The sequence below is a fragment of the Acinonyx jubatus genome, chromosome D1, assembly GCF_027475565.1.
Source record: "Acinonyx jubatus isolate Ajub_Pintada_27869175 chromosome D1, VMU_Ajub_asm_v1.0, whole genome shotgun sequence".
NCBI lineage: Eukaryota > Metazoa > Chordata > Mammalia > Carnivora > Felidae > Acinonyx > Acinonyx jubatus.
In genome coordinates, this window is record NC_069390.1 from 37,072,569 (window position 1) to 37,085,750 (window position 13,182).

General features: G+C 37.2%; 1 protein-coding gene across 1 annotated transcript in view; it reads right to left on the reverse strand.

Annotated features, from left to right (window-relative positions):
* SLC17A6 (solute carrier family 17 member 6) overlaps positions 1–13,182 on the reverse strand; it is a 41,398-nt gene that overhangs the window by 14,095 nt on the left and 14,121 nt on the right. Inside the window, exons 4-7 of the mRNA XM_027072984.2 lie at positions 4,672–4,786; positions 3,637–3,724; positions 3,005–3,091; positions 179–321 (exon numbers count right to left, since the gene is read on the reverse strand). Coding sequence (XP_026928785.1) covers positions 179–321; positions 3,005–3,091; positions 3,637–3,724; positions 4,672–4,786 — 433 coding nt within the window. The remainder of the gene's footprint in view (positions 1–178; positions 322–3,004; positions 3,092–3,636; positions 3,725–4,671; positions 4,787–13,182) is intronic.

A 13,182-nucleotide genomic window follows, 5' to 3' on the forward strand; every position in this document is an offset into this window, starting at 1 on the left:
TAGGTAAAGGAAGTAGTGACCATTCCTAACTCAGAAAATATGGATGGAGGAAAGAAAACAATCATGATTGACACCAAATTGGTTTTGTTGAATTGGGACTCAGAAAGTAGTTTGGTTGGTCAAAGGGAGGTGAGATGAAGAATAAGAACAGGAATATACACCATAATAAAATTCTTACTTCCATTGCACCTAAAAGATTTGCACTCTCTCCAATGCTTTCTTCAATGTACCTACGTTCTTCATCTGTAATGGTAGGATGCTTTGCAGGACTCTCATAAGACACCAAAAGCCAAAACATGTACCAGATCATTCCAAAGCTTCCTGCAAGCAAAAGTTCAAAAGAAAAAGGCAAAAATCTATCATAAATGTCCTTAGTTAACCATCATTTGCTGGAATAAAATGATAGGAATCTCATGACAGACACATTCTATAGAATGTGATTTGGAGTTTATGCTTCTCCAACTGACTTCAGCCATCTATGCTTGTGTTATGCCACTAGACTTCAACCTGTCTGAAGGCTGGTCCTGTAGTTTTATCTCTTTATTAAATAACGGTGATACACGGGAAACTCACAATGAACAATTATTGAATGGCATGGTTTGGAAGATGTTCATACATCCAACAAACATTTACTGAGCACTTACTATTCCAGGCACTCTGCTAAGTGAGAGGTATTTGGTGCACAAGACAAAATTCCTGTCTTCAAAGAGGTTGAGTTCTTTTCTGATTTGCCTTCCATATGAATATGTGAGTATATTTCCACACACACAAAAATACTCCTTTCACTCTCCTACTAGCACCTCCAGATCTAGTAAACAGACTATTAAATAAAATCTAGATTATTTTAGCCTAAGTGGCTATCGTTCATTTAAAAAATTCTCTAATTAACGTAGTAACATTTAACACTTTATATGACTATATACCATGTCATTTTCAGTACCACACTGCTGCCTATGGATCACTCTTTGGGCAGATGAAAGTTAAATACAATAAACTGTTTGCAAGTTCTTCTCCATCCCTTTCTTTAGCACTTTCACTATTAAATCATGCCCTTTTTGTGCAATGTAAACCTAAAGAATTAATAAAAGAAAAAATTTCAAGTGGTTTATTCTGGTTTCCCAGAGGATGGTCATTTATTTTTGCCTCTTACCGTTCTTTATCCCTTGGGTAACAATCTAAATACTCCTGATCTCTCTAATACTTTTTTCCTGCTTGTTCAATCTCTAAGAATTGTTTCTTAATACCACAGATTTTGATATGCCGTGCTTTTTTTTTTCATTACCAAACATGACAGAGAACACAACTGGGGGTTAGATAGTATGTGAACATTTGGTAGAGTGTAGTCGTTGTGGCATATGGGTCTCCCAGATTCAAATCCTGGCTGTGTCACTCATTAGATATATGCTCTAATCAATGATGAAATCTCCGTAAACCTCCACTATAAAATGAGATGACTCTTTTTTTTTATAAGACTGTGGCAAAGAAGGGTTAAAGGAGATAATGCAACTAGTAACTAGCACAGTGGATGGCACAAAAAAAAAGCACTCAATAAATGAAAGCTCGTGTAATTCAGTAGTAATTACCATTACCACTAACTGAATGCATCTGCAGTGCCAGACATTTAGCTAATTGCTATATATGCATTATCTGTTTTAATGTAAGCCATTATTCAGTTCATATCATATTAATTTTTAAATTATTAATAGTGAATGTGTGGCTGGCTCAAAGACCTAATTTTTGTTACACACAGTAGGCAAGTGCTATAATGTGATATTTTCAGAGTATCTAATATCTAAATTTTGTACCATTCAATGATAAATATTAAATGAGATACAACTTACATAATGGGATTGATTTTCATGAGTGCTTTGTGGAAATTAATATTCTTCCTTTACTGTCACATCATATTTTCAATTAAGTAATGGGTTAAATGAAGGCACAAATCAGAGGATTTAATGGCTGGCCATCCTAACTTGTACTACATTTGCTTTAAACTATACACACGTGCTTTAAATTTCTTAGAATTATGGACTCTTGAAAATCTAATGAAAGATATGGATTAAAATCTGATAAAAATATCTCCCCAGGAAAAAATGTACAAATGCATGTATGGCTGATAATTTTGGGCATTCATGAATCTAAAACCCATCCATGGCTTTTGAACCAGAATAAGAGCTCCTGCTATATAAAGCATATTAAATAATATTCTGCAAATATAAGAATTTGCTCTAACGAGAACATTCTGAAATGGAAATGGATCATGCCAAATTTGGAAGCAGCCAGATACTGTCCGGTTCTACCTCATGACTTCATTAATATTTCACATTCTCGGCCCACATCCAAAGATGGTATTAATCAGTGACATCAGTTGGAATCCAGCTCTCTTATATTTCTCTTTTTCTGATTGTTACAAAAAAAAAAAAGAATCTAGAGAGAGACATGAGGGGTCTCTCTAAGGACTTCAGACTTAGAGTTTCGGGTCCTTTTTTATTTCCATTTGAAGGTTTCATCGCACTTAATTCTGGAATAATGAAGACGAAAATGTCTGTTGCTGCAGCTGACAGTTAATATTTCATCACAAAACTGCACTGCTGCATTAACCCCACTATTGTTTTCCAGCTTTCTACCCCTATTCAGCCTTGATAAGGCAGGGTCAGGGGAATAACTAAGAAAGCAGTAGCAAAGAAAGAAAAGTGGGTGCTGCCTAGCTCTTTCCTCTTAATTGGCTATGAATCAAGAGCTAACTTTTTTTCATATTCAAGGACAATATATGTCATACCATGTCAACGTTGCCACCAGCAATGTAATTGCTTTTAAAAACAATAAATACCAAGGTAGGGAGAATCATAAAGATAAGACATTTTCCTTGATCTTCCCAAAATATGAAAAAAGGATTATTAATGGGCAAAATGTGAGTAAATGCAGGAGTCTATTCAGTGATCTATCACTTTGTTTTAGTTCACATACATTTCTTTTAACTTTATTGTAGAGAAATGCAACATACCATAGACATAGAATACTGAGGACCAACCAGTATACTGTACAAGAATGCCAGCTAAAGGCATTGCAATCACAGCTCCAGCATATGAACCTAAAGTAGAAGGGAGAATGGGAGGAAGGTAAATGAAATAAATACAAATTCTGACTTCATCTCACATTTATTGGTTGGCTCCCACTAACACATAGTTGCACACTAGGTACATGCACACTTCTACCCCTGTACCTACAAATACATGTATATGTCTACATACACAGCCAGTGATACAGGACTACACAAGTGTATCTGACCTACTTCCCTAAGACACAAAAGAGGTATAAAAATAATAAGACTATAATAAAAAAATAAAGTAAAAAGACTATGATAAAATTATGTATGAATATATTTGAAAACTTAGATGAAATGGATCATCAACTCCTAGAAAAATAAAAAACGCAGAAGAAATAGAGGATTTAAGGAGACCGATAAGAATTAAAGAAATTGAACTGGTGGTCAAAAACCTTTCCTCATGTACACACACACACACACACACACACACCCCAAATGGTTTTAGACATGTGCTTTATCAACTTTCAGTTCTTAGCCAAGCTGTTCCTAAACTTTTACCTACCATAATTCCATCTGCATGTGGTACTCACCACAAAAGGAGGTGGTTGCCAATCTACTCCTCTCTAGAGGAGGAGCCCATTTGCTCCATATCCCATGACATGCTGGGTAGGTGACGCCCTGTGATGGGGGAAGATATATATATCACCATTTAGGAGGCAGGGTAACTGAAAAATAAGCTCATTCCCTTCTCTGAGGCTATCTCCTTCAAATGGGCCCAAGGTATTAGAGAAAGCTGCTACTCATAGCTCTTTGCTAATTCCCTGAAATTTCACCTTAAAAACTTTCAGCCCAGATCAAGTAAGACATGGCTTTTTAGTGACCTGTCCAAATTCTCCCCAACCCTCAAGTATTACTCCATTCATCTGCAACTCTGAACAGCTCGAGAAATGTGGGAGGCCTTTTCATGAGGCATTAAATACAGTGATTCCCAAATATAAGGAATCCATACAGAAGAAGGTAAAGCTTAGATCCTTGAAGCTCACACTTCCTAAAAGTAGTATCTAGAACGTAAGACCTTTAAAATAATTATCCATTTTGTGTTATTTTGATCCTATCAAGTTTTTCTTTCTTTTTTGGAGAGAAGGGCTTTAATACTTATCTGATTTACCTACTCTCACTATACTTCAGGAGAATTCTGAATTCCCAAAGAATATAGTCAATGAAACATCTTAGTGAAAACTCAGATCATGATTCGAGTCCTACGGGGACTTGGTATAAAACTCCCAAAAGGTATTAATTCAGGTTATCACCAGGAAAGGACGGACTCAAAAATTCTTATCATAGCACATTAACAAAAGTGTTTGTCCTTTTTATTTTTTTAAGTTAAATAGTCATTAAACATTTCTTTAATACCACTCAATTCTCGAGAAGAGGAGACGAGCAGTCACAGTTGTACTTTAGCATTATTTAAACACAAAATATCTGATTGCCCAATTTTCCAATTTTTAAGCATACTGTGTAGACACAACCTTATAAAATGTTTATTTGTAGATCAAGACAAAGATAGCCTGCTGGTTCTGATTAACATGCCAACCTTAAGATGATGTCATCCTGTGGTTCCATACCTCAACAAGTCCCTGCAATATCCTAACAAAGATGACACACCCATAATGCACTCTGGCTGCTGATGGGATTAGCATATTCAGAGTAGAGGTAAGAAGTATGGCAGCTCCAAAAACCCTGAAAAAGAAAAGGAGTTAGCAGATCTAAATATCTCAGGTCAAGTTAATTAAAATCAATTTTAAGGTACATTGCTTTTTCCAAAAGAATAAAATGTGTTCTGGACTTGATTGACTAGCCACTACAAATAAAGACCTTGACCATCTTGAAATGTTGTATTATTAAAGCACAAGAAATAAAAGAAAGACTCAAGAAATCCAGTTATATTTACTTGTATTTATTTTCTTCATAGATCTAAGCGCAAATTGCAAATATTTGACAAATCATTGTACATGTTTTTGGTTTATATCTCAGTCTACAATGTAAGCTGCTTACGGGCAAGAGGATTTTTTTTTTTCAGGTATACTGTTATATCCCCAATACAGCACAGTGCCTGACACATAGTAGATATTCACTGAAAAGTTGTCAAAAAAATCATAAATGCCTAAATAGGCTTATGTCTCACATTATACAACTATTTTCAACTTTCTTAAAAGCTGCATATACATAAAAATGTTATGAATGGAATTATATTTTAAATTTTTTTCAACGTTTATTTATTTTTGGGACAAAGAGAGACAGAGCATGAACGGGGGAGAGGCAGAATCGGAAACAGGCTCTAGGCTCTGAGCCATCAGCCCAGAGCCTGACACGGGGCTCGAACTCACGGACTGCGAGATCGTTACCTGGCTGAAGTCGGACGCTTAACCGACTGCGCCACCCAGGCACCCCAGGAATTATATTTTAAATACCCCGAGAAATCTCATGATCGGATCCAGCAGCACATGTATTTATAGTGAAAGTAACTATTACTTAATACGTATTTTTTTCTTTCTTTTTTGTGTGAGTGGGGATAGTGTCTGAGGCACACCTCTAGCTGTGTGCATACACACAATACGTCAGAAAAGAATTGCTTTAGCTATGGTACTCACACCTTCATCTATCTATAAGCAAAAATTCCACTTTGTTTTCAAAATATCTTCCACAATGTTCATACTAAGTAAGAAAGATATTCCCTTAACTGGGTAGCTTTAGAAATATTCCTTGCAGAGAAGTATGGGAACACACTATCTCTAATGAGCTAATTTGTGCATCCTGTGCAAGTTTTCTCAAGTCGACCACTGAGCCTTGAATTCAGTGAAGATTGTTGCCTCATAGAAGCTCTGATTCTTCCATGGGGCACATTTAAGTGTAAGAGTTAAAGCCTGGAGTTTCTGAAAGGGACCTTGGTCATTATTAATCAGCTACTGAAATTTGAGAAATGACTTTATGAAAGGCTAAAGTGGATCAGCTGTTTTTCTATGAATCATAGATCAGGTCAAATACTTTTGTTTACTTCATGTAACCTAATATCTGCCTGTCCTCAGTGGCTTCTCAGGAGGTAAATATCCTGTTCCATTCTTCCTCTCTGCTGTTTGCTGAATAGGTATCTTTAGGTTTGAGTCAAAGAATGACTTATTTCCTAAATGTCTGTCACAAAAGAGGAACTTTCTATTTCTAAAAATGATTACCCTCATTAAGATGCCACCCATCCAGTGACATTAAACTTCTGCCAAACATGGATTTATTTTTTCAGAAAAGAAATGCAAAATCCCAATGACCTGCCTTTATAAAATAAGAGTCCAAAATTGGTATAAAAATTGATTTAAAATGTATTGTCATTGATTATTACCTTCCAGCTGAAAGAATTTCAACCTCTCTTAAAAATGCAATCCGAACGTGGCTGTGTGCAAACCCCAGGACATTTTGGAGGCTTCCTTTAAGGCTGATAGGAAGCAAGAGAAAAGGTATAGGGCATGTTTCCTGGACCTAGTGGTAAATGGTGCCTGTTTCCAAAGGCCAGTGTGATGCACATGTTTCTACTGCTCTGGAAGTATGAATGTTTTACCTGTGTAACAGGATGAAGGCAGGAAGGGCAAAAGACACTGAAGTTTTGGTCATGTGGGTAGGCTGTCTAGGTCCTGCCAAACTCACTCTGCTGTATCCTGTATTTCACTTTGCTTATGATCCTCCATACTAAAGAGACTGACCCTGCTGTAGGCTTTAAGGATAATGAGAACCAGAGCTACATAATGCGATGGCACTTTTGAAGGTGTTTGTATGAGTTATGCATCTACCCCATTCAGCCCTTCAAAAGAATCCCTTCAAACTGTTGTCCATGAACCAGCTGCCGATTTAAAAATGCAGATTATTAAAATGCTTATTAAAAATGCAGATTTTTCACACCAGAGTTTCCAAATCAGACTATGCTGGGAGTGAAGCCTGAAAATCTGTGTTTTAATAAGAAATCCAGGTGATAATTTTGCATGCTAAGGTTTGCCAAAAAACAAACAAACAAACAAACAAACAAACAAAAACCACCATAAGGTGTATATCCAGGCTTATCTAATATGTGTGTCTTCTTTTCCAATAATTTTTTGAAAGTATGATGCATGAAGTTTACTTTTTATGAATATAACTTTCAACCATCACTTTCTCCCCATTTGAAGTGTTTTTTTTTTTCACATTTATTTATTTTTGAAAGACAGAGTGAGACAGAATGCAAGCGGGGGAGGGACAGAGAGAGAAGGAGACACAGAATCTGAAGCAGCCTCCAGGCTCTAAGCAAGCAGTCAGCACAGAGCCTGACACAGGGCTCGAACCCACAAACCATGAGATCATGGCCTGAGCTGAAGTTGGACGCTCAACCAACTGAGCCACTCAGGAGCCCCATGAAGTGTTTTAAAATATGGCTGTCTCTAGACATGTCAGGAGAGGTGACTTTTACCCATTCTATAGCTCAGGATTTCTCAACCTCCACACTATTGATATTTCAGGATGGATGCTTCTTTGTTGTGGGACACTGTCTGTGCATTGTATCATGTTTAGCAGCACCTATGGCCTTTATGCACTAGGTGCAGTAGCATTTGTCCCCAAGTTGTAGCAACCAAAAATGTCTACAAAAATTGCAAAATGTCCCTTGGGGGACAAAATCACCCACTAGTAGAACTGAATCAATTATGAACTGTTCATTAAGCATCCATTATAGTTAGACCTAAATCTAATAAATGCCTCTTCACCTTGCTAAACCCCAGGCTAACACTTCACATGCCATAAAATCCATAGCCACTTAACAACCCAATGACATGGATATTATTAATATACCCATTTTATAGATGACGAAACTAAGCCTCAGATAAATGAGATCATTTGCACAAGTCACTAATCAGTTCCAAGTAGAAGAACCCTGGTTCAAATCTAGTCTGTCTGATTCCAAAGCCAGTAGGTTTTACCACTAGGGTTTTCATCTGATTATGCATACATGTAGTCAGTAATGTGTTTCAGGATTCTAAGTGTAAATTTAAGTAGTAATCTTCACAAACCTACTTGAACTCACGCTACTATTCCTGAAATAAAACACCAATAGATCATTTTCAAAGTTTACTTCTCACTCTCACCCTGAAGAGTGTTTGTAATAATATAATCATGTGGCATGTTTAAATGCTTCCCACTTGCAAGTTCCCATACTATTCCTTTTTCATTATAGTTGCTATTGGATCATGAAAACACATTGACTTTTTTTCTATTTAAAAATGAAATCCATCAGACTTTTCAGAACCTCATCTTCTTTTTAAAATTTTATATAGTTGTTATCCAAATCAACATCCAAGTACTTACAAATCTATCAAAATTCTTGCCCAGTATGAGAAGCTTTCACACCTTCTCTTCCTGTGCTACACACAGCCAAAATTAAAGCAGCCACTTCACTCCACATTCATTTATGCATTCACACTCCAATTCTTTGTGAGACTGTATTTAGAGTAGGGTACTGTGCTGAGGAGGAAAAGGAAGCTAAACCTTACAGAACAATTACTATACTCTCCACCTACATTAATTCATGTAATCCTTACCTCTCTGAGTCACACTTTCTTCTCATTTTACAAATAAGAAAATGGAGACCAGAATTGTGTAAGATAAAAGCAAGCAGTAGAGTGGAGATTGGAATCTAGGGCTCTCTGACATGAAAAGCAATGCTCTTTCACCATTATGGTGCTACTACGCACTCAGGAGAAAACATAAGAATGGCCCTTGGTGTAGTAAGAGAAAGAACGAGACAAGTAGCAAGAAACAGCTTAAGCCAAAGTTCATAACAGGTGTACAAATGAAAAGCAAAAGAGGGAAAATACCATTCCAGCTGGGGTGACCAAGAAGCAAGCCCTTCATAGGGATACTCTCAGGTTGGGCCTTGGAAGATGAATTGTTGAAGGAAGAAGGAAGAAGGAAAAAGGAAGAAAGGAGAAAGGACAAGGAAAAGGAGAAGGAGAGGAAGAAGAAGAGGAAGAAGGTGGAGGAGGAGGGAGAAATTCCAAAAAGAGGAAATGGAGCAGCAAAGGTTCAAAAACATGGAAGAGATTTCATTATATATCAGAAACTAGAAACTATTTAAAATGGCTGGACATGGTGGTACCCTATAGCCTGAGTAAGAGAAGTAAGAACATCAAGGGTGAGATTATGAACAAGGAATTAGTAGAGGGTGTGAGGAAATGCAGATTGAACAAGGAGGGGAAGAGCAGAGTCTGTAAGTCCATGACATCTTGGACATAATGTAGCTTAGAGTGATTAGAGAAGATAATTGATGATCAAGCCCTTAAAGTGAAGTAAACACAAAAGCTGATCAGAATTAAGGGGCAAGGGATTGTTAAGGCCAGGGAGACATAAAGTGATCAGGATCCATGTAAATTTAGGCAAGATGATGGATTGCAGAGGAGCAAGGTGCCAAAGTCACTAATGGTGATAGGAGAAATAGTGACATAAACATGGTACAGAAATTTTTATGACTCCAGCTTTGTCATTTAATAACTATGTAACTGGAAAGTTATGTAACTTCTCTGGGTGTCTGATTCCTTGTCTATAAAAAAGGGCAGAGCTGTGTAATGGTCAAGAGCACAGATTCTAAGGCCTGGGTTTGAAGTTTATTTCTGTCATTTATTACTTGAGTGATCTTGAGCTGTTTACTTAACTGACTATGCTTCATTCCTGGTCTACAAAATGGGGACATTATCAGAACCTATGTATTATTACAAGTAAAGCACCCAGAAGAATGTCTGGCATATCATAAGCATTTAAGGGGTGTTAAGATCTGTACAAAGAACTATTAATAAATTACATGTCATAGGACTGCTGTCAGACTAAAAATAATGCACTTAAAAGGCTTAGGCTGGTGCCTGGCACATAATAATAAATCCATAAATGTGAGTCAGTCAGGTAGAAATAATAAGTAGCCAATGGTTATTGAATTGTTAGTGTATGTCAGTCAGTGTTCTAGATTCTCATTTTAAGCTAACAATAATATCAGAAAGCTGCCACCGCTATCCTTATTTCACAATAGAATAACTACATGCAAGTGAGTTTAAATAACTTGCTACAGGGGCGCCTGGGTGGCGCAGTCGGTTAAGCGTCCGACTTCAGCCAGGTCACGATCTCGCGGTCCGTGAGTTCGAGCCCCGCGTCAGGCTCCGGGCTGATGGCTCAGAGCCTGGCGCCTGTTTCCGATTCTGTGTCTCCCTCTCTCTCTGGCCCTCCCCCGTTCATGCTCTGTCTCTCTCTGTCCCAAAAATAAATAAACGTTGAAAAAAAAATTAAAAAAAAAAAATAAATAACTTGCTACAGTCACATAGATATAAGCGGAGAATTATGGTTTGTATTTACTCAGTCTGGTTGTAGATCCTAGATACTTAACTGCTAAGTTCTACGTACTCTAACAGCAGCATAACTAATACTTACACTGTTCTGGCAGCACCAGATAGAATAACAACAACTTTGAAGGACAAAAACTTGCTGAATAACGGATGATAGCAGCAGTGAGGAGGAAAAAAGGATTCTACTCCTGTCCTATTTTCCAAAGTCATTAAATTGAGAAGCTTATTTAGAGAGGGTTTTGTCTTCCTATGAGCAAAGTCTAGGTTTTAACAGAGAAATGGAAGAAATAGAAGTAAGTATGGAATACAAGTTCCAGAGTATAAAATAGTGATTTTCAGATTTCATCATTCATGATCATCACCTTAGATGGCTTGTTAAAACACAGATTACTGGGTGCCACAGCTTCTGGTTCAGTAGGTATATGCGGGTCCTGAGAATTTGCATTTCTAACTAGTTCCCAGGTGATGTTGATATTACTTTTCCTGTCTTGAGAATCTTTGGTTTAGCAGGACTATGCTAGCTATTCCCCGAAGACATCACAAAAAGGACACATCTGGGGCAGAGGTGGGGGGACAGGCTTAAAATGGACAGAGGTAGACATAGGTAGAAAAGGGGGGGGTTGCCTTTGACGACAGAGGGGAGTGGCAAGAATGGAATGGAAACACCTGCTGATAGAAATGATATCACTTACAAAATATAAATTGTAATTTGATGGTGGGATCAAGACCAAAAGTGAGGTTCTCTGGCCTAATTTTGACTGCCCTCACTGACCAAATTGACTGAGCAACTGCCATATTTTTCTTGGGGACATAAAAACAGCACAACATAATACTAAGAATAAAAGCTGCAGTTACGGTGTGTGATTTCAAATTCCAACTCTAATTTCTTTCTAGTTATAACTTTGGACAAGTTATTACTTAAATTCTCTAAGCCTTACTTTTTCCATTTGTAAAATGGAAATAATAAGTTTTCACACTTCAAAGGACTATCATGGAGAGTAGATAAGTCAATTATGAAAGAGGACAGTGCCTGGTTCATAGCGTGTGTACGGTTTATAAATATCATCTATCATTACACAGGAATTTCCCAACATTCAATAGAGTTTCCAGAGAATTGTTATTCTTTGCCTTTTTTTTCCAGAATGTTTTTGCCCTAGTTAAATAGTATTATTTCTATAACAACGGACCCAGAGTTGTTCCGTGTCATCTTGAAATTCTAGCAGCTTAAAGTGTATGAAGACATATACTGAAAATTCCCTCTCCCCTTCTGAAGACATACAGAATTGATTGAACTGCATCAGCCTCTCATTCTGTGCCTCAGTAGTCCATCTAAAATATCTGTCAGGAAACAAAACATTTTTTTAATGTACAGCATTGTCTAAATGAATTACCTGTCTTAGTATCCCTCCACCCTATCCCTAGTAACCACCGAACGCGCGCGCGCACGCACACACACACACACACGCACACACACCTCTTTTTTCAGCTAATCTCCTCTCAGATATTTCTCAAGCACTGTAGATTGCTTTTATAAGACTTAACTCAAGAGATCACATGTTCCTTTACCCCCTGCATTATTTGTGTCTCTTGGGGAACACAGTCAGGGTCCTTATCTCACTTCTTCAACCCCTATGATGCTAGCAGAATGCTTTGTAGATAACATGCTCTTAAGTAACAATTCAGTTACTTTTGTAGAAAGACTGTAAAGAGAAGGCAATGATAACTTCCCTTCCTGAGATGTGTGTGATAACAGATTCTTCTTTGAACCTTTGTTATCCCAATATCCTTTTCAATCAATTGACCATTTGTATGTTCTTGAGCTTTTAGTAGGAATGAACTGCTGTTCTTGGTATCTTAATAATCCTAGGAAGCTGAGTTACTCTCACAGAATAACTGTAGGATGGCAGCTATGGACTAGAATTTAGAGTATTCCTGTGGATAAATCCTCACTTGAGATAGTTGCTGAGTTCAAGTATGTGGCCCAGCCTGGCCTCATCCTTAAGTCTTCTAAACAACACTGTAGAATCTCCTGAAACCAACTGCAATTATACTTTATTTATTACAGCATCCTCATCAGCCTTTGAAACCACTCTTTCTAAAGCTCTGCTTTCATAACTAAATTAGATGGTGATGTTTCAGAGATGACATATTGTCCTCCTGAAGAATCCTACCATTTTTCAATATTTAATATAGTCGTGTATATTGTATGGTGCTTGATAATCATTGGTTTGTTTGGCTTGATGTTCCAAGAACAAACATAAGCATTGAATATATTTTTGGTATCTCAACAGAAGGAAATCTATACACGTAATATTCATGTGAGTTTCATGATCTCTAGCACTGGTTTCAACTTTGACACATAATTGCATCTCATAGTACTGCTGCCCTGAAGGCAGTTTCCACCATAATAGGCTTTCCAGATTTACCCTCTGATTAGAAGACTGTGTAAAAACCAAACTCATGCAAAAAAAAAAAAAAAAAAAAAGCTTTAAATTATTCCACAGCCATGTTCTTTCCTATGGACCTAGCCCAGCACTAAGTAATACAGTGAAAATTTTTAAGACACTGTTAAAAAAATGTTTTAAGGAACACACGGCAAAGGTATTTAACAGGAGAAATGTGTTTAGAAAAGCAGCACATCCTTTGAAATTAGACATACTGGGGTTGATACCCCAGCTCTTCCTCTTACCAGCTAGTAATATTTGAGGAAATAATAGCTATTTTCAGTCCTCTCACCCG